The sequence below is a fragment of the Ochlerotatus camptorhynchus genome, unplaced genomic scaffold (assembly GCF_037179485.1).
Source record: "Ochlerotatus camptorhynchus isolate MF236.1 unplaced genomic scaffold, CSIRO-AGI_Acam_v1.1 ptg000340l, whole genome shotgun sequence".
Classification (NCBI taxonomy): Eukaryota; Metazoa; Arthropoda; class Insecta; order Diptera; family Culicidae; genus Ochlerotatus; species Ochlerotatus camptorhynchus.
The window spans coordinates 182,739-207,495 of NW_027040828.1; the positions used below are offsets into that span (position 1 = coordinate 182,739).

Consider the following 24,757-nt stretch of genomic DNA (forward strand, 5'->3'; position numbering starts at 1 on the left):
CACAGCCGCAGACTAGCAGTGAAGGACATTGTCACACATTAAGCAGCACCATGAATAATTTATTAAATCCTGTTGATCTCGTTCAAGCCGTCCAAGTCATAAGCTAAAATTATAATGCACCGACTTAGTCCAACGGACTACTGCCTTAGGTGTGTGTTACCTGCCGGGTGGCAAAACAAACCAGTTCCTAAATTTCGAGACAATACCTTCCCCGAAAAAATAAGCTCATCTCCGTGCTAAGATAGTTATATTTGATTAGTTTGAATTTTATATAGCCGGCAGAAGAAACTCGAACTCGATTCGATCATGTATATCGAATCGGTACATAATGTCATCAGGTTTTGAAGATGTTCTACGATCGGTGGTATTCTTGTCGGTTGCGATTTTTCATCATGGAGCAACCCCCAAAATGGTGCGTATAAAAAGCTTTGGCAAGGTTCTGGAATTCATCAGTCACATCATCAACTCTCGCAAAGTAGCATCCCAAGTGATCCAAAAGAAAAAGCCCACAAAATGAAGTTCATCGTTGCCTTCGCTGCTCTGATTGCCCTGGCTCTGGCCGCTCCCGTCGATGAGAAGGACGCTCAGGTTCTGAAGTACGACAGCGATGTTTCCGCCGATGGATACAGCTTCCAGTACGACACCAGCAACGGAATCCAGGCCCAGGAGAAGGCTGAGCTGAAGAACTTTGGTGATGATGTGGTCGCTCTGGTCGTCCGTGGAAGCTACTCGTACACCGCCGCTGACGGACAGGTCTACACCGTGAACTACGTTGCCGATGAGAACGGTTTCCAGCCAGAAGGTGCCCATCTGCCCAAGGTATAAGTCATCAATGCATACACCCGAAGTCATTCTGTAAATTAGTGTAGATAAAACAACCGAACTTCACAAAAATGTACAAAATTGTTTCGAAAACCGTTTAAATAAATTGTTGCCGCAACCACATTGTCAAAATAATGTAGCTTTTACTTGAAATTGATGGCTTAAAGTTGGAATGGAAGAAGAGAAAATTAAGAAATGGTCCTTAACATTTTCCCTCTTAATGTATTAACTTAAATTTTCCAACTTGGTAGATGGAAATCGCTAATTTTTACATTTGAGGGATGTATTGCTCTTTGCGACTATTTCATTACTTTTTTTTATATAGAATGCTTACGTTAAATCCAATTGAATTTTCAGTTATTCCATCTTAAAATTGACAGTTTAGTGCTATTAATCTCCCTATCAAAATTCATAACTTCCGCACCGCAGAGCCACACTCTGTGTTTTCACTGAAAGTGCACTTGAGAGCGCTCTCGAGTGCGCATTCAGTGAAAACATAGAATGTGACTCTACGGTGTGGAAATTTGCATTTGGCTAAGGAGATTAATAGCATTAAACCACAGACAAACATACATAGCACTCGCAAGTTGCTCATCGAACAAGCATTTAACCACAGAACAGAAGGGACAGTGCAAACAAATCGGTGAATCAAAAAGTGGTTCGTTTTTCGGCTCAACAAGCGATGTGTTGTGGTAGCGGTCCACACGGGTTTTCTATGTGCACTCACACTATCATAGCATGCTGCCTATCTTAACTGCAGGCAGAAGATGCCTTCAACCGCTAGGTGCGCTAGTGTTCGCAAATGACAAGTGGAGCCACTTTCTGATCCGAAGTTCCACTCCTGTGATTTAACGGTCAATTTAAAAGAATCGTAGTTGGTAGTACCACCACCTGTGGCGCGGATTGTCAATTCCCTTGCGTTTGACGTTTACTCACTACCGCCATCTGTTCAACGTACTATCCACCACAGTGACTTAACAGATGGCGGTAATGTTTTAGCGACGATGGTTTACAGTGAGAAATAATCAATTGTTATGTCTGTTAGTCTGTGATTAAACTTTCTATTATACGATGGGTTCGCTGAAAATCCAACTGGATTTTACGTTAGCATTCAAAAATATAAAAAAATAATGGAAAAGCCCCAATGGTGGCTGCCAACTTCAAGATGAATCAAAACATGGGCTGTCGAAGCATACCTTTAAATATCGACCAACAGGATGGCACAGACCAGACACATACCTTTCTTTGAATTTACCCAGCGTACAACGCACTTAGAAATTAGTAAATAATTCGATATTTTTTACCGAGATCTCAACAGATGAGTTTGATATATCAAGTTTGAAATATCAAAAATTGTTACCCTGTTGTGCGTTTCCTAGCAGCTGATCGAAATTGATTGGCTTTTCTTATAAAGCAAAATGTGATTAAGGCTGCTCCAGGGAAGTAAAGCCGTTTGTCCCCGGTCTATGAGTTGATGGGTCGATAGGTAGGGTCCAGGTGTGGGAGCTGTCTCCTTGGTGTAGGTAGCTTTCTTACTCAATACGGAAAACAAATCAAATAAATAGAAAATAATTAACGATGCTTGGTCAGTGGTCAAGCAAATGCAAGGGCCATCAAGTTACACCCGGATCTTCCTGAATCCATTGAGTCTTCAGAGTATGGGCTATCGTGTCTATGCATCGTCAAGTGAAAAGCTTCACACTCTTTCGCATTATTGCTGTAACGCTGTATAGGAAGGGAACATGGATTGAAACCACATAACATATGTAAAACTTGAACCACCGACGAACCGACATGCCATACGACCATTTCGTTTGTCCACAATTCTATTTTTCAAACGAGCGATTCGAACTATCAAATGGGCGATCAGATCTGTCAAACGAGGTGAGACGCAAACCAAGCCAATCAAAATTCAACGTGTGTTCGTGTCTTTGCTCATTATACGATGCGATCGGATGAGTAGATGGCGGTAGATCTTATCGTATTTTAAGTATGTCATCTTGGGCAAGAATTTAAAGTTATCTTGTTTGAGCTGATATGTCGGCTCGTCGGTGCTTGAACCTCAAAAGTTGAAGCTTTTTTGATTTTCGAAGTGTTTTACATGGACATCAATCTGTGAATGTTTATATAACATTTCAAATTTTCAAATAGTCAACGTTTCCCATCAGAATTATTGTTTTTTTGTTAACTTAAACCGACATTCTCTAACTTCTCAATGTATCTTTGAAACAGTGTTTTTCACGTTTCAATTTACACCAGCTTTGAAAAGCAAATTAAAAATAAACTCTTGCTTACAGGATGGCGAGCAGTTTTTTTCCTCAAGGAGCAAACTATTATATATAAATTATTTTCACTTATTTTTTCAAATTAATTTATTCCATTATTCACCTCTAATGTATGTTAGCACGCTGGAGAGTATGAGATTATAATTTGGAGCTGTCCGCGAAAGCACTTAAGGAGAGAGTGGAAGGTGGGAAATAAAGACTGGAACGCACAAAAATTGGTCGGTCATATCACAAAAATCTTCTTATTTTTCTTTTGGTAGTTCAATTAATATATTTAAAGGAATTTTTTTTCGTTAATTCTTTTGGTTTGCCAAAACTGCTGTGCCTTCCGCTTAACCCCTGCCATTAAATTTTGCACAGTGGTCTCATCGACCTTATTCGCCGCCCAACGCCAGTTAGATTTAAACTGCTGCTCGTTTTCCATGGATTTATTAGTTTTTTGAGATTTCGTTTGACCAAGGCCCAATACCTTCCGAAAGGGCGGAGTTCTGGGCTGTTGGGAGGGTTGTGCTCATTGGGTACCACCACCACGTTGTTCGCATCGTACCACTCGATTGCCTTTTTCCCATAGTGGCAGCTCGCCAAGTCCGGCAAGAAAAGCACAGATCTATTATGTTGCTTTAGGAATGGTAGCTGCCGCTTTTACAGGCACTCCTGGGTGTAGATCTCTTGATTGATGGTTCCCGTGCCACACATGCATATGGCTTGCCAGACGAGACCGCACCTTTCGGGACCGCACCTTTGCCGACGTGTTTTGTTTGTAATCTCGGTTCGCCACCTTAACCTTCTTAAACGTCGACAACCCAGCTCGTTTCTTGGCCCGCTGCACAGTAGTATGGGAGACATTGAGCTTGCCAGCGACGTCCCGGAAGGAGAGGTTAGGATTCCGCTTATATTTCACCGCCACCTTCTTCGTCGTCGCTGCCACGTCCGGATTGCGATTGCCGCCGCTTCCAGGCTTCCTGGCGGTCGACAGACGCTCCCTGAACTCTTTTAAAACGTTTGTGACGGTCCCTTTGGCCACATCCAGCAATTTTGCCAACTTGGCAACTGCCAACTTGGAGAACGTCGGATTCTCTTGCTGCGCGAGCAAAATTTTGACACGCTGCTCCTCTTGCTTGAACGTCATTTTGAAAACTGGAGAGCAAACGATGAAAACTCATCATAGCAACCATTGTATATACACTCCACTCCAAATGCAGCATTTCAGGCTTTTTTATGCATTTTTAACAGAAATACACCAATTTGAAGTTGATCAATTTTTGCGCGTTCCAGACTTTAAGAAAGCTCAGACTGAATGCTTGTCAAATGGCAGCCAAGTAAAACTGTCAAAGTGTCATGCCATAAAACATTCGAAGTGACAAGGCAAAACAATCGTAATAACGGACATTGGTGGATTCTGTCAACCTTGGCCATAAACATTATTAAGTAGGGAAAATGTTGATACATGATGTGCGCAACTGTCATAATTCATTTTAGTTTAAGAAACGAAGCTGAAAACATTTACTTGAATCCTAAAAAAAACGTTTTTTTTCGGATGTAAACAGCTCTTACACTAGTCACGCATTTCCTAAGCCGTTTTCTTTTAAAATTACGACTGATTTCAATGTGACCGTGTTTGGAAGGAAGGGCTATAATCATGAACATTTTAATTTTCAAGCAAGTAGGCTCCCTAAGTTGGCAAGTATCTAAGGTATATGTTTCCAAAAAATGTATGAGCGATTATCTACGCTGGAGGAAGAGAAGTTTAACATATCTCAAAAATTCCCAACGTAGCTCATGGACAGTCCCTAGTTTATTGATAGTATGTCGACAGTAAATTAGAGCATGAGCATGAGCATGATTGACCGCCCACGGTTGCTACTCTGTTATTGCCAAATCAGTACTTACACAGAGAACCAATAGACGACGCTTGGGACTAGTAATCATCCTCAGTGTGTAAAAACTGGTGATCTCAAAATAAGGCAATACCAGCGCTGGCCGCGCCCGAACGCAGGTCAAGAAAGGAATGGGTAGGAATGTGTTGACGTGACACTCGCTTTGATGGAAGCCGAGAAATCCTCTGCACTTCCACGAGGAATCACTGGGATGTTGGATAAGAGGGTAGGGTTTGCAGCAGGGTTCGTTTTGGTAAACGATAAGCTGAATTGACGTCCTAACGATAGAGAGGGGTTACTGTATAAATTAATAAAAAAGGAATGATTTCACTCAAATAACCAAGTGGAGCTGCAGCAACAGCAATTGGCCTCCTTGTAGAGTTATGAAAATTTAAAACGGAATTTAAATAAATGTGTCCACCTACTCCAATTGCTATACAACCTGGATTTTTTTTCGTACAGCCTGTACAGCTGTACAGCCTGGAAATTCGTAGCCTGGATACGAATAATTCTCATTTTTGGTTTGAATAATTAAAAAATGCTTTGTAGAAATTGGAACTGACAAAAGTTGTAGGCCAAATCTCTAAAAAAAACATTCAATACTTATGAAATTGAAATAAACTATTCCAGCACCCTTCGTACCATGCACAAGGGGCATAATTTACGGCACATGATAAGATTTGAATTTCAGTGTGCCATGATTTTGCTGAACAATGAAAAATATTGGAATTTGAATCCAGTGTCCATTTCGTAGTTTTCGAAGATGTGAGAGCGGATAATTCGACGTTGAAAACTTGATGATCATTAAGGTACTAACCAAGATGGACGAAGACCTGCAATACCATGAATCCACAGGAATAACAAATCCTGTAGTTCGTAGTAACTTAATGATTTTGTAGGATTGGCTGACTTGTCCAAATGGATGACATGCATTAAATTTGTACACATTGTTCAGCTGCCTTTCAGTTTATCCTAGTTGAGGATGGCTGTCATGCAAATCTTTGAACTGCTCTGAAAATATCTGGACTTCTGTAAGGCTGCAAAGTATATCTGAAAATTTTAAACTTTTAAGGAGTTCTCTTGACCTCCCTGAAATAATCGGAACTTCTTAAAAAACCAAAATCCTTAAATTTACAGAAACTAGCCTTTTTAGATTTTTAGAAATTTCATCGAAAGCCGTGACTTTAGTGAAGTTAGTGCGACTGTTTTTAAGATCTTTGAGCATCCATGCAGATCTCTAGAACTATAGCTTCAATGAGATTCTTGAAGCTTATTTAAAGTTTCCACAATTTTCCTCATCTCCCTGCACTTTTCAAGAGATTTCTTGATATCCCATAAGTTCATAGAACTTCTTAAAAGTTGATGGAAACACCTTGAAGTTCTGCAGCTTCCCTGAAATTCCTGAAATTTTACAGAAGTTCCATTATAATACCGCAGTCTGTTCATGAAACTTCCCCAAAATCGTTGGCATTTTATTCTTTTTTTTTATTCTTTGGAACTTCTTCCTACACCCACCCTGATACTCTTCTGATGATATCGCTGATGCCTGGAGTTGCCTGAAATAAATGCAACTTTCCTAAAGTCTCTAAACTTCTCAATCGTTTTCTGGATTTCCCTGAATTTCTCACAATTTATGAGAAATTTCCTAATGTTTCTCTTTAGTTTTCCAAACTTCCCAAATGTTCTCGGGACTATTTTTAATATTTGAAGCTTCTGGAAGGTTCTCGCTATTTCCCTGAATTTAATGGTACCGCCCTAGAGTTATCGAAATCTACCTGAAGTTCTTTGAACTTTAGGTTCCTGCAATTTTCCTGATAATCGTAGAAGTGCCCGGAGTTCTCTGAAGATAGGATATTTTAACTCATCTGAAGTTTCAGAAACTTTTGTAAAGTACCTGCAAGTTTTTCTTAAATAAATGGAACTGCCCTGAAGCTCTTTGATGTTAATTCATTTTTCTAGAAATTACCCTGAATTCTATGGAACTGCCCTAAAGCTATCGGAGATTACCCTTAAAGATCTTAAAACTTCACCGTAGTTCTGAATGTTCTTGAAGATCTCGGAACTAATGTGAAGTTTTTGACTCTTCCTCTAAATTCTTGAATTTTCCGAAAAATTATCCGAAAGTCTTGAAGACCCGCGTATTTTTTTCCTGATATTAATAGTTCTAACATAAAGTTTTTCATTTATTTTATTTAAGTTGCCGCAACTTTCCTGACGTTCATGGAAACTTGTAAATATGATGGCTTAGTTCTTGGAACATCTGAAAAGTTCTTGTGTTTGATTGTAGATGCTAACAGTGGTGGTTTTTAGTTATAGTTTCTGAAATTTTCTTGAAGTAAATGGAGCTGTCGCGAGTTTTTTGATCTTCATCTAAGTTCACGAAACCTTCGGGAAGTTCATGGAGTTGTCCTGAAATTCTCGGAATTTACTCTTTAAGACCTGTGAACCTCAGTTCTGACCTTATCTGCAGTTCTACTGGAACTTTCCTGAAGTTTTTTAAACTTAACTGAATGTTTTTGATGTTTTCGATATTGATCCTGAATGCCTATGGTAATGTACACACAGTGTACCTCAAAATTGAGCGTACACCCGAATGGGCAGTTTTTTGAAAGATTGTGAGTAGATAGTTTTTTGAAATCTTGGCTAGGAGTTGAACAACTATTTATTGATTTATCAGAATAGCTTTGGACTTTATTAGCAGAGTATGTATGAAGTTTGAGTAATTCCAGTAAAACGGTCGATTTTCAATTTGTGACGTAGGATTACGTCTTTTGGCAACATATTGGAGGTGCAATTTAAAAAAAACCAAAATGGACCATGTTACGAAAAGTGGTCAGGTTTTGACCACTTATAACTGTGTCAGTAGCGGATGGATATTAATTCTAAACATTCGATTGGAATGTCATCTACGAATCTGCTAAAATGAACACTTTATCAATTTTCAAAAGGTCTCCAAAGATGATGGATTTTAATGCTGAATACACCAATCGATAGGAAATTTTTCTACGAATCTGCTGAAATTAAGCCTATCAATATTCAAAAAGTATATTTTGAAAATTACACGAATGTGCAACTGTCGCTATGGTAATTAAAATAATTACCGATTGTCGACAGAGCACATCAAAAACAGAACTCTTAAATTGCCTCTGAATTTAAACCTATCGAACTTTTTCACTGATTTAATATATAAGGGAAATGGATGTAATGTCGGCCTAAATGCCCCTAATTTGGGGGCCCATACATAAATTTAGCAATCGACCAAATTTTCAATAGCGACCAAAATATCCATTAGTACCGTCAAAATGATGCGTTCATCTAGATAAAATTGAGCGGATAATTCATATAAAAATCCAAAACACCACAATTAGTAAGTCAATCTAAACAAGAGTCCCAAAACAATGCAGATAAAACCTTTTCAAAAACTCTGATATCAATATTAAAAAAAATGTGATAAGGATTCGAAAGGAATCTGAATCTGAAGTTGATTCGATTTCAAAAGAATTCTAGGCGGAATTTAACACTCTCGATAGTGTCTAGGTGAAGTTAATTAGCTATAATTTTGAGTTGAGTTTCTTGGCAGTTCAGTATTCCAACAGCTGAAGATAGTGTCATGGTTGAATTGAGGAGAATTCAACTGAATTATAACGACAAATTGGTATGAGACAAATCATAACGATATTTAATGGCAAATTCGAGAGAAATTTTTAGAAAAAGGGAAAATAATTCTGAGAATGAAAAAGAAAAAATTCTGATAAAAATTCCAACGAAATTCTGACAAAGTAACCAAGGACTTCCTGTAAAAATGATATGATGATATGATAGTGGTTTACCACCCATTGTATCACGGAAACTAAGTCCGACAGCAGTGGGCTCTCTTATCTGTTTGTCTTGATCAAGCTTAATAACCTCTGATTGTCCTCAACATGTCGCTGTATGAAGGGCCAACAACGGATTGGGTAGATCGATAGGCAAAGTCGCCTATACGCATCTACGGAACAATAAAGAATCTCCTTCCAGCAATTGGTCAAAAAGGAAGATGCCCCAATGAGTGGAGAGAAGAGCCCGTCCTTTATCCACGAAATGTTATCAACAAGGAGTTGGTATTCCCACTCTCCCCGTCCAAATCGCTTCAATCGGGTGCCCTTTTGGACCATCCTTTCCCTTTTATATATGTATTTGAATGTATATACGAGTTGATTGTTATGATTATTGTCAATAATACTTACATTTCGATGAAGATCATGATACTTATCATTACAGAAACCAATCTTGAATCGTACACCAGGTTCATCAACAATACACTCGTTCCAAGAAGGAGTTCATGGTCATCTTCTTCTTCTTCAGGTTCGCTCATCACCCGGAATGAAGGCTCGGTGCGGTTAGTAATATCAAACAGTGTTACATGCAAACGAAAAAGAGATACAACCAGGATTAGTTTTTTTAAAGTAATAGTCATCTGAATACCCAACTAACCATATCTCAGTGACATTTTTTCACTTTGAACCTACATTAAAAGTTGTTTAGTGCTTATATGGTTACTTTGGTACTCGCATGAAATGTTGTGCAAGTACCACATGTTCAACAACGCCCAACTATGGACAGCTCAATGTTAATACCATTTCCTTTTTGAATCAGCGTACACCAACATGATAATCTTCTAAGAAACACCTAAGAATGTATAGAGATAAAGCTCAAAATACAAAAATACATTTCTAAATTTTTCAACGTTATCCTAACGTAAACTTAATATTTTCGTCCATATACCCGTTCACGTCCGAAACCCATCCACCACATAAAATCAAATAAAAATGTTTCTGTACGACAAACACGTCCAGACATCGAAAATTCCTCGCATTTTACTCAGGAACTTTTGATCAAACTGCAATCACTCTCTCATACTCGAAACGTACCACGACCAAATTGACACAACGACGCCATATACGACTATACGCTATCTGACCAAAGCGCAGGGACCAAGGACTTCCTGTAAAAAGCTCCAAAACAATTCTGATGAAATCCAAGTTCATCTCAATCGGATAATTGTTGTATAGGGATTCTAAGGTAAACTCTAATACGGAGGATAGTTTCTTGCGAATCTCGAAGAATAGCAAAAAACAAACTGAAAGCATTCCACATGTGGCCCTCGGGCCGTTGGATGAGCTCCAGAGGGCCTAAAGTGATAATGGGTAATTGATACTAACTAATGTTTTTCGAACGAGATCTTTGATAAGATTAAAATATACGGGTTTTGGCGTAATCGACAAACTTAACTCACCTTTTGGGACTTCTATTTTGAGAAACAAGATGAAATTAACAAACATACAGGGTGACTGGTAATTCGTGTTACACCCGAAAGGAGGTGAAAGTAGACCACATTTGCAGCAAAAAATTATAGAAAACAGCAAACAAGGTTATCTTCCATTTAATTCCACTTAATTAATTTTGGTATCTATGACAGATACGTATTTCGACTACAATGTGCAGCCTTCATCAGTGTCATTCCCACTAAAGGATTATCAATAAGAAGAATGTCAAGATCACAGATGAGTACTCCCCCTTAGATGTTGATAATCCTTTAGTGGGAATGACACTGATAAAGAATTCACATTGAAGTCGAAATACGTATCAGTCATATATACCAAAATTTTTTGAGTGGAAATAGGTGGAAGATAACCTTTTTCGCTGTTTTATTTAAGCATTCCGCTAGCAACCCAATTTCATTACTTCAGCAAAAAATTGTTTAGCAAGGTAGGTCGAAAAATCATTCCTTACCAAGTTATTGAACAATTATTTTTCTACAGATTCAAAGTGCCTCATTTTGCTCGGGAATTCAAAAGTACCTCCACTTACGTTTCTATTAATTTTAAATAAATGTGACATTAAACGGTTAGAACCTTATCAAATCCATCCCAAAGTAAGTCTGTATTCTCTCAGATATCGCTTAAAGACGCTTGCTAGACTTATTCAATTCCTTACTAGAAAACAACATTATACCGCCTGAATGGAGACAGGTCAAAGTAAAAGCCATTCGAAAACCGGGCAAACCAGCGTCTGACCATAACTCATACCGTCCGATTGCTATGCTTTCGTGCATTAGGAAATTGTTGGAGAAAATGATCCTTCTGAGACTCGATCAGTGGGTCGAAACAAATAACTTGCTATCAAATACACAGTTTGGGTTCCGCAAGAGCAAAGGAACAAACGATTGTCTAGCGCTGCTTTCCACAGATATTCAACTGGCATTTGCACACAAGGAGCTATTGGCTTCAGTATTCTTGGACATTAAGGGGGCTTTTGATTCAGTTTCCATTGAAATTCTGTCAGACAATCTGCACAGATGTGGACTTTCCGGAATTTTAAATAATTTCTTGTACAATTTGTTGTCAGAAAAGCAAATGAACTTTTACCTTGGAACATCCAGAATTAGCTATATGGGCCTGCCTCAAGGCTCATGTCTCAGCCCTCTTCTTTATAACTTTTATGTCAAAGATATCGACAACTGTTTGGCAGAACAATGCACGCTAAGACAACTTGCAGATGACGGTGTGGTTTCCGTAAGAGGTCCACATGCCGTGGACTTGCAAGGACCATTGCAAAGTTCCTTAGATAACTTATCTTCTTGGGCTAGGAATCTAGGGATCCAATTCTCGCCGCAGAAAACTAAACTGGTAGTGTTTACTCGAAAGTGTGCATAACATGAGTCTCGAGGTTCTGGCAGGAGTAACACCCCTCCAGAACCGTTTCTGGGAGCTCTCTCTCAGAATACTAATCAAATGCGGAGTGACGAACACACTTATAATTGAAAATTTTGAAGAAATTTTTGGGCTGAATACACAATCTCGATTTATGAGAATCTACCACCACTACATATCGTCAGATATGTGTCTTCCTTGTTACACTCCAGACCGTGCTCACTTCACCAATCGCAGTTCCTCAATTGAATATGATCTGACCATGAAACAAGCAACTCATGGGATTCCCGATCAACTTCGACCTATTATTATTCCGCGTATTTTTACTGAAAAGTACCAACAAGTCAATTGCATGAAAAGATATTTTACAGACGGGTCCCGTCTCAATGGATCCACTGGCTTCGGTGTCTTCAATGAAAACTCTAGCGCCTTCCGCAAACTTCAGGAACCTTGTTCCGTTTTTGTTGCTGAGCTGGCAGCAATCAACTTCGCATTGGGGATGATTTCCAACATGCCCGCAGACCATAACTTCATCTTCACGGATAGTCTCAGTTCGATTGAGGCTATTCGGTCGATGAAACAAGGTAGGCACTCATCTTATTTCCTTTCAAAGGTAAGGGAGCAGATGTGTGTGCTGGTCGAAAGATCATTTTGTATGGGTCCCCTCACATTGCTCAATCCCAGGCAATGAGAAGGCGGACTCTCTCGCAAAGGTGGGCGCGCAGGAAGGCGAATTTTATGACAGGCAAATTTCACACGATGAATTTTACCATTTAGTGCGTCAGAGTACCCTTTCGAGTTGGAAAACCGATTGGGACAATGGAAATCTTGGACGGTGGTTACATTCAATTATTCCTAATGTTTCTTCGAGAGCGTGGTTTAAAGGCTTGGGCTTAAGTCGTGACTTTATTCGCGTGATGAGTAGACTTATGTCCAACCACTACTCGCTAGATGCTCATCTCAATAGACTAAATCTCGTGGACAGCAACATATGTCGGTGTGGAAACGGTTACGACGACATCGATCACGCAGTTTGGCAATGTACGGATAATGACGCCGCTAGAGAGCGACTTTTGAATACCCTCGAGGACCAAGGAAGACAACCCTATATCCCTATCAGAGACGTGTTGGGTACCCGCGATCTCTGCTACATGCAGTCGATTTATGTGTTTCTGCAAATGTCTAGTATAAGAATTTAATTCGTTTGTCTTTTGTATCTCTTTATTAGTTTTTGTTTGTCTTGTCCCCCGTCTCGATGAGCCTCATCGTCGCCCACTGGTCACAATAGCCGGTCGAACTCCAGACGAATCTAGAACCACACTACCGTTCATACTGGCGAAAACGCTCTGATGAGACAACGATACCCTACTCCCAAGCTCCTCCCCTTTTCCTATCCTTCGACAATGTACCCCTCCAACCTCGAGTAAGCCGCGAGTATCCGGCCCAACTTCTACTAGACATAGAATTAAGTGAATTTTGTTACAAACAAAGAACAATGAATTATCGGCTCCGTAAAGCTAACGCGATTGAGCCTTACAAATAAACGAACTAGATAAAAAAAAAGTAAGTCTGTGGCGCCAATTTAATAGAGGGTATAGTAAACAAAGATTGATCATAGTAGCCAAGCAATGCTTACTCCTTGGTGAGCTTTGGTAATATTTGCGAGTGCCCGAGCAAAAGGTGGTAGTGTTGCTCGGCAATGTAAAATAAATAGATAATAGATAAATAGATAATTCAGTAAGGAATGATTTTTGGACCTACCTTGCAGTACAATTTTTTGCTGCAAATGTGGTCTACTGTCACCTCCTTTCGGGTGTAACACGAACTACCAGTCACCCTGTATATTACAAGCTATGGAGCAGAAGTTCCGGTAGCGTCAATTGCTGCGTTAAAAGAGGTTTAACCTCGTGACAACTTATACCACCCTTCAAAAGCCATGTGGGTATCTCCAAGAAGTCCTATAAACTGCTCTGAAAGTTCTATAGACTCCTCCGCTAAGTACTATGCATACATACTTCCAAGAAGTCCTAAAAACTTTCCCTGAGAACTCCCAGGTTGACGACATATCATCAAACCTTTAATTTGATGTTTGCTCTATGTCGGAGAAATACCGATCAAGGTTTATTTTGGCTTGATCTACATAATTTAGCTTGGTCCAAATGATGCATAAATTCGCAATAAAAGATGCCCTAAGAACTTTACAAAATTCAAATCTGCAAACGAGAGATTTTGCTGACCCTCTTAAGAATATATAATAATTGACAGCTTGTAGAAATTAAGCTATAAACATGTTATTTAAACCGAGGCATACCCGTTCAGTCCGTAAAAGTAGCACCTTTCTGGGAAGAAGTTATTAAAAACTAAATGATGACCATCAATCTTATGCCGCTTGCCAATCTTGTCTTGCCCACCAAAGCGCCATGTCATCTGATACACCGGATCGAGATTATTAGCTGTTGATTATCGAAGCGATTTCGCGCGTAATAAATGTGATACTTAGCACTTTGACGGATTACAACGCTGCGTTTTTACAGCTTAATGATTTTTATTTAAAGTGCTATTTCGTGTTCAGTTGGGATGCTAAATTTTTGGTGTCCATCTCTAATCGATATTGCTAGTATACTTATTCTATGTGTCCGCTAGGAGATCTACTTTGGGATGTGAGCTCCCTCCGGTTGGAATCCGTTTTCGTCTGCCACATAGTTGATCACGTACTGCGTTCCGTCCGGGCCTATGTAGGAATACGATCCACGCACCACTAATGCCTCCTGATCAGTTCCGGCGTTTCGCAGCTCGGCCTGCTCCTGTCGAGCTGTGCCATCACTGGTTTCGAATCTGTCAAATGAGTCAACGAGTGTACATGTTTGAATATGCGCTCCTCCAATTTCTAAAAAAAAAATCACTTACTCGAACCTATATCCATCGATACCGATATTTTCACTGTCGTACTTCAAAATTTGAGCATTTGCCGAATCGTCCGCAGGAGCTGCTAGGACAGCGGCCAACAGAGCAACGAACACAACTATCTGCAATAGAATAGAATTTGTCAAGTTTCCGCAATCCACATCACTACCGTTCCTCCATTTCAGCAATACCCGATTCATTTCTGATAACTTTAATTTGCACTAGAACCTATTCCAACCGTACACCGGAGAGCTGCTTCAATCTACTAAGCAAAAATCAGATGACATCCACTTTTATAGAAGAATCCACTGCAACGTGCGCTGCGTAAAGAAAGCAATCGAAAGATTTTTCAATTGACTCCACCCTTCTCCAAACCCCCCTCGATAATCACGCACACACACACACATAGGGTGCGGATTAACTCACTGTTACATCACGCGACAACACCTGCTGTAATTGATGCACCCTGACTGGTCTATACATCTTCCGATCCGAGGATATCGCACGTGTAAAATACACCGACTTCAGATCCACTTTCAACGAACGGCAATCAAACGGCGCATTTAATATGGCTTCAAAATGCAATCATACACGCATCCTTGAGGATGCGTGCGACGAGATGCAATTCAATTCTGGGAGACGCCTCACCTTCCCGAGTCAGATGACATGGATGCCACACTTTAGCTTTTGCACTTTCCTGTGCATCGAGGGGATGTGGAAAGCAGAGAGAGAGAGAGAGAGACAGAAACTGGTTTCATTAAACTTGACTTAAATTGAACATTACTCATGTGGCAAATCCGCCGGCTGCACGACGAAAATAAATGTATGAAGATAAGACCACACGCCGAGGATGAGTTAAGTTTGCAATATTATTGACGCTCGTGATTGAGCTGTGTCGAAACGGCGCGGGATGAGATGCCCTTTCTATAGTTGTTCGCTCGATTGTGTGCCTAATAGAGACCACACTATGGGAAGATTACACAAATTAAGTCAACGTGGCATAATGGAATTGGCGTAAGTTGGTTCCAACATGGGTTATTTCGGGATAATAATAATTCTGAAGATTACTATTTTCGAAAAAAAAAGAAAATCAAGACGTTGTCTCCCTCTTTAGAGGCGAGTGAGAATTTCAATTTGGCCTGCTCCTCTGAGGTTGCCAATTTTCAAAATACACTTAATAAATACTTGACTAATGTTGAGTTTCTACTTTTTTTTTAAATAGAATTAAATATCAATAATTTTTGAACCCTATTTCATCTCAAAATCAGACGTATTATTTTATTCTGCAAGCGCTGTAATATCGACATTTGTGTTTGATTGACCAAACATAAATTGGAGGGGAAAAATCTACACACTTAATTTTATTTGCCGAATCTCGGCAATTGTTGTGGGGAAGTCTTAACCAACTATCCGAAAGCTTCCCCACGCATAAACGCCCTGGGACCCGGAAAAATAAGTGCCCCAGGAGCTGCCGTTGGATTAAGATCATCAGCTTTGGGCTTAGGCTGGTTCCCTTCTGGGACTAAGCGGTTCAGGGGCCCTACAGCAATGGGACAGCCCTACAGCAATGGTGACGTAGGAGTACGTGGTCTTATATAATATATATTATTTATTAACTACAGCAGGAGCTGGTGATTTGTGTAGGAATAGCAAGGAATTCGAGCGGGTTTCTCTCTATTTATACTCTTTAGTATGACGCGCTTGACATGGCTCACTGCTACTTACGAAGAGCTACTGATTCCGATCAATAGCGATGCGGCTTCTTCTTCCTCTATGGATGCTCATGTGGGCTGCAGCTCGCTGCTTGCAGGCAGCCTTTCGTTTGTGTACTGGAGAACGCCATCACTCACCACGGGGTGATTGAATAAACACCGTTTGGTGAGACCGGATGGAATTCAACTTTTGACATCCGTGTTAAGGAAATCGCTTTTCGCAGACAATCTATGATAATTTTAATTATCATAGCAACAGTTGCACATTCGTGCAAAGCTTTAATTTTAACAGATTCGTAGAAAAAATCCTATCGATATAGTTTTTTAAAGTATATTCTAAAGATTTTTGACAGCAATGAATGTTTTTAAAATTTTATATTTTTTAAACAAGTAAGGATCCAAGAGTTGATTTGTTAGTAATGTGTTAAACGGAAATACAAGCATTTGCACTATTTTGTTAGTTTTGTGACCGAACTTCAGTATTTTGATTTGGGGTTACTTTGATAATGCTCCATGAATGTAGAAAAAAATGGATGAAACTCAAACAATTCGACAGTGAGCATGCATAAGGGCGAATACGCGATGATCGATATCTTCATCGATTTTCTCTTTGCATTGCTACAGCTAAGCGAAACAATTTTCAAGAATGTGTTCAATGCAGAGTAGTAACAGGCTGTATTAGCTATCAAAAGTAACACCAAACGTACCGAGAAACGTTAAATCTAGCGAGTTATTAACAAAGGAGAAAATCGACGAAGAGAATCGATCATCGCGTATAGGCCCTTATGCATGCTCACTGTCGAATTTAGTTCTTTGAATATGAAACTTTGAATGAGTACAGTTAGGTTCAAGCTCTCGCCACGACCAGACGTTCTGTAATCGAGCTCCGTGTTAAATAGTTTTCGGTTTCACTCTTTCCACACTTCGGTGTGAGAAAAATCTTAGCGTCAATTACTGACGACAATCTCGCTGTCCGCATATCGTATGCACTACCCTGCGACAATGACATCTGTGAGAACTCATTAAAATACCTTCAAGGTACTCCTATCCACCTTCCCAAAGCGTCCATGGTTCGAAGAACTACACTTGTTTGTGTATCAAACTCTCGGGTTACGACTCGACCAACCACGCACAAAACTGCGTGAATGTCAAGTGCATTGACCTAAAAACAGCCCAGGACACGGTGATTCATCATGACGAACGACATGAGCCGGAGGTGAACAAAAAGCTGTACAAGGTGCGACTTCAGATGGATGATGGGGGTGTGGAAATTAAAGTCCATGACCTGTCTGAAAACGTGACGAAGTACGAAATGATTGCTGCCTTTTAAAGCAGTTCGGCGATGTATTGAGCACCAAAGAGCAAAGCTGGAGCGAAAACTTTGTCGGCAAAGGGACCGCTTCAGGAGTTTGGGTCGTCAAGATGAACTTGCGGTGACACATCAGATCATTCATCACCATCCAAGGAGAACAAACTTTGGTGACTTATCGAAACCAGCCTCAAACGTGTCGACATTGCCAGAATCAGTCTCATCCAGGCAGTACATGCGTCGAAAAAAAAAAAAAAAAACTGCTGGGACAAAAAGTTAACCTCAAAAGCCACTTGAAACGAGCGCAAGCATCAAACGGTCCAGGTCCAAGCACACAAGGAGCAATCACTGGCTCATCACTGGCCACTTTTGCAGCTGTGTTGAACAAAGAAGCTCCACTGGTTCCAACACCTCCGTTCCCGGGGTTCTTCTCCACCAACGAGACGTATACAATAGGCAACACGCTCGAACGACCAAGCCAGCAAATTGTCTCCTCCGTTTCACCAGATACCCCCTCATGGCCCCATCGACCAGCATCACAATCATTCCAACAACTACGAGTGCCGTAGAAACAACCGAGCACGATCACGAAATGGATCAAAACGGAATGGGGAAAACCAACCCCAACGAAACAACCGTGGACCAACAACAGGAGACGATAACTGGAGAGCGATACACCCAACAGCTGCCAAATGCTGAGGGGATCAGCAATGTTCAACAAAACGTCGAAAAACTGCTAGCTCTGGTGATGTAACTTACTTACTTAAGGGTCCTGTGCACCACCAGCGGTGCAAAGGGCCAACGTGAAAGACTTCCAGCCTGGGCGGCTGCTAGCTTTTGCCTTGACCTGGGCCCAGGTCAGATTCCTATCGACTTTCTTAATTTCCTTATTGAGGCTCCTCTGACATGAGCCCCTGGGTCTGCCTCTGCTGCGATGTCCTGCCGGATTCCAAGCCAGCGCTTGCTTGCAGATTTCTTTTCCGCCCCGTCGAAGTGTGTGGCCGACCCACCTCCACTTTCGCTCTCGAATTTCTGTTGCTATCGGCTTCTGATGACATCGACGATGGAGCTCGGCATTCGAGATCCAGTTGTGAGGCCACCAGGCACGAATTATATACCGCAGGCATCGGTTGATGAACACCTGCAACTTTTGAGTGTTCTCCGCTGATACACACCACGTCTCGCTGGCGTATAACAACACTGGTTTCACGTTCGAGTTGAAAATTCGGATTTTGGTGCGTTGACTTATCTGGTTGGATCTCCATACGTTTCGTAAACTCGCAAAGGCAGCCCTAGCCTTCTTGATTCGTGCACCTATGTCGCTCTTGGTCCCGCCGTCCAACGCTATTTGGCTGCCAAGATATTGGAAACTTTCGACCTTCTCCACTGCTTGCCCCGCTACAGGTAAAGTTGGAAGGGTTGCCCGTGTTGATATCCAACGATTTTGTCTTGTTGACGTTGATGGTGAGACCCGCCGCAGAGGAGCGTTCGGCTAGGTCATTGAGCTTACTCTGCATATCAGATCGCCGTTGTGCTAGTAGAGCAACATCATCAGCCAAATCGAAGTAGTTGAGATGCTCCATGGTGATAGGCTGCCAAAGCAACCGGTCAATTGCACCTACCATGATCTCGTCGATTACGATAAGAAACAGTAGCGGTGATAGTATACATCCTTGTCTCACACCAGCGACTACCCGGAAAGGGTTGGACAAGCCTCCGTTATGCAGAACTCTGCACGTGAAAGCCTCATACTGCGCTTCGATGAGGTTGACGATTTTATCCGGGACTCCCTTGCGTCTCAGGGTGCCCCACAGATTCTCGTGATTGAGACGGTCGAAAGCTTTTTCGTAGTCAATGAATACCAAATAAAGGGACTCTTGGAATTCATTGACCTGCTCCAGGATGATGCGGAGCGTGACAATATGGTCCACACAAGATCTTCCGGCACGGAATCCTGCCTGCTGCCGTCGGAGAGTCGCGTCGATCTTCTCCTGTATCCGATTCAGGATAACTTTGCACAGAACTTTGAGAACAATACACAGTAACATGATGCCTCACCAATTGTCGCACACAGTCAGATCCCCCTGCATCCAGTCGGCCGGAAAAATCGCGGTGTCCCAGATATTACAGAATAGTTGATGCAACATTTGTGCGGATAGCATGGGGTCAGCTTTGAGCATCTCCGCTGATATGCGATCGACCCCTGGAGCCTTGTTGGATTTTATGCTTCGGATAGCTGCTTCAATCTCCTGCAGTGATGGGGCCTTGGAATTGACGCGAGTGATGCGCCGCACCCTAGGCGGATCATGCCGAGATGTTGATGGCTGGTTGGTCGTCGAAACTTGAAGAAGTTGTTCGAAGTGCTCAAACCAGCGTTTCAGCTGGTCAGTGGGATCGGTAAGCAATTGTCCAGTGGTGTCCTCTGCTCAGGCGTCGTGAGATATCGTAGAGGAGGCGTATATCGCTAGTGTTTGCGGCTTTCTCCCCTTTGTCAGCCAGGGAGTTCACCCACGCTCGCTTGTCCCGTCTGCAGGAGCGCTTGACTTCCTTCTTTAGAGCCGAGTACCGTTGACGGTGATGTCTGGTGATGTAAGTACCTTCAAAACTCCAGCGATTCCGTCGCAATCCCAAACCCCATTGAATCAACCACAGGCTGCTTTACCTTTCCTCTTATCCCTTTCCATGGAGATTTCCGAAAGCGAAAGTAACGACTCTGCCAGCGAAAACCATCCGTATCGAACAGTGAAGCGAGGAAGAGGCCGTCCGAAAAAACAACGGATCAATTCTCCTATTTCACAGACAAACCCAACCACTAATTCGAAGATCTGATTCTCCCCGTAACCTAAATGTGCCCACCACGAACAAGCTACAATATAGGTAGTATTAACACCAACGCTATATGAAATACAAACAAAATCCAATCGTTGTATTCGTTTATTCGCCTGACTGGCCTAGACATTGTTCTCCTCCAAGAAGTAGAAAACTCTCATTTGTGCATCCCAGGCTTCAATGTCATTACTAATGTGGACATTGTCAGAAGAGGGACTGCCATTGCATTGAAAGCACACATTCCTTACTCAAACGTGCACTGCAGCCTCGATAGTCGAATTTTAACAGTAAAAATAGGCAGTTCTGTAACAATATGTAATATATATGCCCCTTCTGGTGTACAAAACTACTCTACACGTGAATCTTTGTTCCAAAACTCTCTTCCCTTTTACCTACAGAACTCAACCAAACACCTGATCATAGGTGGCGACTTTAACTGCATCGTGAACAATAAAGATGCAACTGGCGCAAACAGCAATAGCTTGTCTCTCAAAAGTTTTGTTAATGGCATGTCTCTCATTGATTTAGGATGTTCTGCATGCTAATCAAAATGAGTTTAGTTTTATTCGTCCTAATCAGTGATGCAAAATATCATGACACTCACGTGACACTCGTCTTCGCACCAACCGACTATCGCTGACAGATCGTTTTGTCACACAGTGAGAGTTAGAGCCATGGCAAACCACAATCACCAGTAATTGTCGCTGCTCACAAGCAAAACGCTACACTCGCTGCTGACGATGAAAAGCACAACGAAAACAGTGAAGACTTCTGCAGTACGATCATGAGAAAAAGCGAAATGACAGAAGAAAATGAAAACAATGCCTATGCATTCCAAGTTCGTCTCGGCAGGCGCGACTGTGTGAGTTCCAAACAAAGCAGGCAACACTAAACGGAAGCTGTTGGGCTCACTCACCAACACACTCACATAAGTAAGCAAAACAGCAACTGCTTCAAAACGTGCACAGATGAGTGTCGTGATTGTCGGGAATGACCAGATCGGTGACGGAACACAACAGAAGACGACATTCACCAGTTCCAGTCCGCATCGTGCTCTCCTGCCGTGCGGATCTATTTGCTTTTTGCTGAAGGAAGTGTTACTACTACCTAAAGCTACAACAAATTTAAACAGCACTTTTCAGTGCTCAACCTGTAAAATTTCTACCTTGTTCAACTTTATTCCTCTTCGATCCTTGCTTGGACCCTACCCGAGGTAATCCTTCTTGGATATCGATTTGGAAAATTCCTCTTCGATCCTTCAGATTCTTATAGTAATCTGTTTGGAAGTCGATTTGGATAAAAATTTACTGCCGCCATGGCGCCTTAACGCAAAAGAAAGGGGCAAACTCTTGACCCCCCTTCTGATGAAATTAATTTGAGTAATCAATTTGATTTGCTCACGGATGATGAGAATGATCCATTATCCAAGAAAAATTCTAGTAAACTTTCCCGGCTTAATGCCAAGAAGGAAAAGATTCCCCCTATTGTGATAACCACTACCGATTTCCATGCTCTTCGCATGGAACTTTTGAATTTCGTGAAAGTAAAGTTTTCACTACAAATTGGACGTCGGGGTGAATGCCGTGTATTGGCTGAAACCTTGGACGGATTTAAATGTCTTCTCAAGTATCTTACTGAGAAGAAGCACAAATTTTTTACTTACGACGCCAAAACTGAACGTGTGTTCAAGTTGTCATGAAAGGACTGCTCAGTGGTGAATTCCTGGATCAGATCAAAGATGAACTGGCAAAATTACTTGGAGTTGTGCCACTCCAAGTAATCAAAATGAAAATGAAATCCCGTCTTGGCGATTCGCGCAACGGGATTTCTAATGATTTTTATTTAGTTCACTTCAAGTCTAGTGAACTAAACAACCTTAAGGCCTTAGAAAAAGCTAGCCTTATGCTCCATGTCCGAGTGAAGTGGGAACACTTCAGGAAGACTGGAGGAAATTTCCAAAACCTCACTCAGTGCCGTAAGTGCCAGGGTTGGGGCCACGGAACTAAAAATTGCTACATGCCAGCTAAATGCATGAATTGTGGTGATTCCTCTCACGCAAAGGACGACTGTCCTGTGAAGGAAGATCCTAAGAAATTTAAATGTTCAAATTGTGGTGAAAACCACAAATCCAATTTTTGGGAATGTAAGACTCGCAAAGCGATCCTACAATCTCGTTCTAAGCGACAGGTAGGAAACGCTCCACGTTTCCGAACAGGTACGAATTCCTCTGCTGTTAACAACGGTCAGCGAGGAACAAATTCTACATTCGTACCCGTAGGTACAAATATGACCCCTGCTTCAAATTTTTCATCTGTACCTACTCCCCTCGCTGCTAACAATGTTCAGCGAGTTAATGGAGCTACCTATGCTGCTATTGCAAAGGGGAGAAATCAAAATACTAACCAAAGTAATTCTAACGGAAATTTTGATAATTTTGACTTAGGAAGCATTACTGCCCCTAAAATGGAATTTTTACAGAAATCATTAATTGACATGATTTCTGATATGCTTAAATCTAACTCCATGTTTGATGCTATTCAAACTGGAGTAAAATTTGCAAATAATATTGTCATGACTTTAACATTCAGTAATGGATTTTAAAGCATTAAATATTGTAAATTGGATTGCTCGATCTCTTAAAGATAATGAAGACGAGCTATTTAACTTTTTGAGAGTTCATAACGTGCATATTGCCATTATAACTGAAACGTTCCTTAAACCTGACCATAAGGTTAAGAAGGACGCAAATTACTTGATTTATAGAAATGATCGTCTTGATGGACCCTGTGGTGGCGTTGCCATCATTATTCATAGACGAATGAAACATAAAATTCTTTCTTCATTTGAAACCAAAGTTTTTGAAACTTTGGGAGTTTCTGTTGAAACAAAATTTGGACAACTTACGTTTATAGCTGCCTATTTGCCATTCCAATGCGTAGGCCAGAAAAAGAATTTTCTCAAGGGTGACCTCCAGAAACTTACCCGTCATAGGTCTAAATTCTTCATTATTGGTGATTTTAATGCAAAACACCGCTCATGGAATAATGCTCAGAGCAATTCCAATGGTAATATTCTGTTTGATGATTGTTCTGTAGGTTATTACACTATTCAATATCCAAACAGCCCAACATGCTTTTCTTCTGCAAGAAATCCCTCCACTATTGATTTGGTCTTAACTGATTCATGTCAACTTTGTAGCCAACTGGTTACCCATGCTGACTTCGGTTCTGATCACCTTACAGTAACTTTTGAAATATCCCAAGAAATAATTTGTAATCCCAACAGCTCTATTTTCAATTACCATAGAGCTGATTGGGAGTAGTATCGAACATTTATGGAATATAGCTTCGATCCAAACATTCCTTTGCAAACCAAAGATGAAATTAATTATGCTCTTGAATCTCTGACTACTTCTATAGTTGCAGCAAGAGCAGCCTCAGTACCAAAATGCGAGGTTAAATTCGATTCAATTATAATAGACGATGATCTTCAGCTCTTGATCCGTCTTAAAAATGTCCGTAGGAGACAATATCAAAGAACACGCGATCCTGCCATGAAGGTTATCTGGCGGGATTTGCAAAAACAAATTAAAAAGCGATTCTCTGCCCTGAGGAACAAAACTTTTGAAAATAATATTTCTAAATTAGACCCGAGTTCCAAACCCTTTTGGAAACTCACAAACATTTTGAAAAAACCTCAAAAGCCTATTCCAGCGCTTAAAGAAGGTGGTAAAATTTTAATCACAAATTTGGAAAAAGCTCAGAAACTTGCTAAGCAATTCGAGAGTTCCCATAATTTCAGTTTGGGTCTTACTAGTCCTATTGAGAATCAGGTTGCTCGGGATTTTCTGAATATTTTCTCTCGGGAAAATATTTTTGATGATTCCTGGGGGACTGATTTGGACGAAGTAAGGTCTATAACTAAAAAGTTTCAAAATATGAAAGCTCCAGGTGATGATGGAATTTTCTATATCCTCATCAAAAAACTCCCAGAGAGTACCTTGCCTTTCTTGGTAAAATTATTTAACAGATGTTTCCATTTGGCAATGGAAAAATGCAAAAGTTGTTCCAATTTTGAAGCCGGATAAAAATCCAGCTGAAGCTTCTAGCTACCGCCCAATAAGTTTGCTTTCTTCAATAAGTAAACTTTTTGAAAAGATAATTTTGAATAGAATGATGCTTCACATCAATACGAACTCAATTTTTGCAGATGAGCAGTTTGGATTTCGCCATGGGCATTCAACTACTCATCAACTCTTAAGAGTTACCAATTTAATTCGTTCAAACAAATCGGAAGGCCACTCAACTGGAGTTGCTCTTCTAGACAT

The 24,757-nt window shown here is 40.9% G+C and overlaps 2 protein-coding genes across 2 annotated transcripts; one reads left to right on the forward strand and one right to left on the reverse strand.

The window, feature by feature from the left end:
- The first annotated feature begins 433 nt into the window (after positions 1-433).
- On the forward strand, positions 434-943 carry LOC135708893 (larval cuticle protein 65Ag1-like). The gene has a single exon (XM_065231074.1). The coding sequence runs from the start codon at positions 514-516 to the stop codon at positions 823-825; it is 312 nt and encodes a 103-aa protein (XP_065087146.1). The 5' UTR covers positions 434-513; the 3' UTR covers positions 826-943.
- A 13,268-nt stretch (positions 944-14,211) lies between these two features.
- LOC135708894 (flexible cuticle protein 12-like) lies at positions 14,212-14,897 on the reverse strand. The gene is made up of 3 exons (XM_065231076.1): positions 14,772-14,897; positions 14,584-14,702; positions 14,212-14,511 (listed from the first exon to the last, which is right to left on the reverse strand). The coding sequence occupies exons 1-3, from the start codon at positions 14,778-14,780 to the stop codon at positions 14,325-14,327; spliced, it is 315 nt and encodes a 104-aa protein (XP_065087148.1). The 5' UTR covers positions 14,781-14,897; the 3' UTR covers positions 14,212-14,324.
- Positions 14,898-24,757: the final 9,860 nt, after the last annotated feature.

Bases quoted from the DNA above. Each gene is read 5' to 3' on its own strand.
- LOC135708893 (XM_065231074.1), top strand. From the start codon at position 514: ATGAAGTTCATCGTTGCCTTCGCTGCTCTGATTGCCCTGGCTCTGGCC.
- LOC135708894 (XM_065231076.1), bottom strand. The intron at 14,512-14,583 runs GTAAGTGATTTT...CTCATTTGACAG, and splicing joins ATCGATGGATATAGGTTCGA to ATTCGAAACCAGTGATGGCA.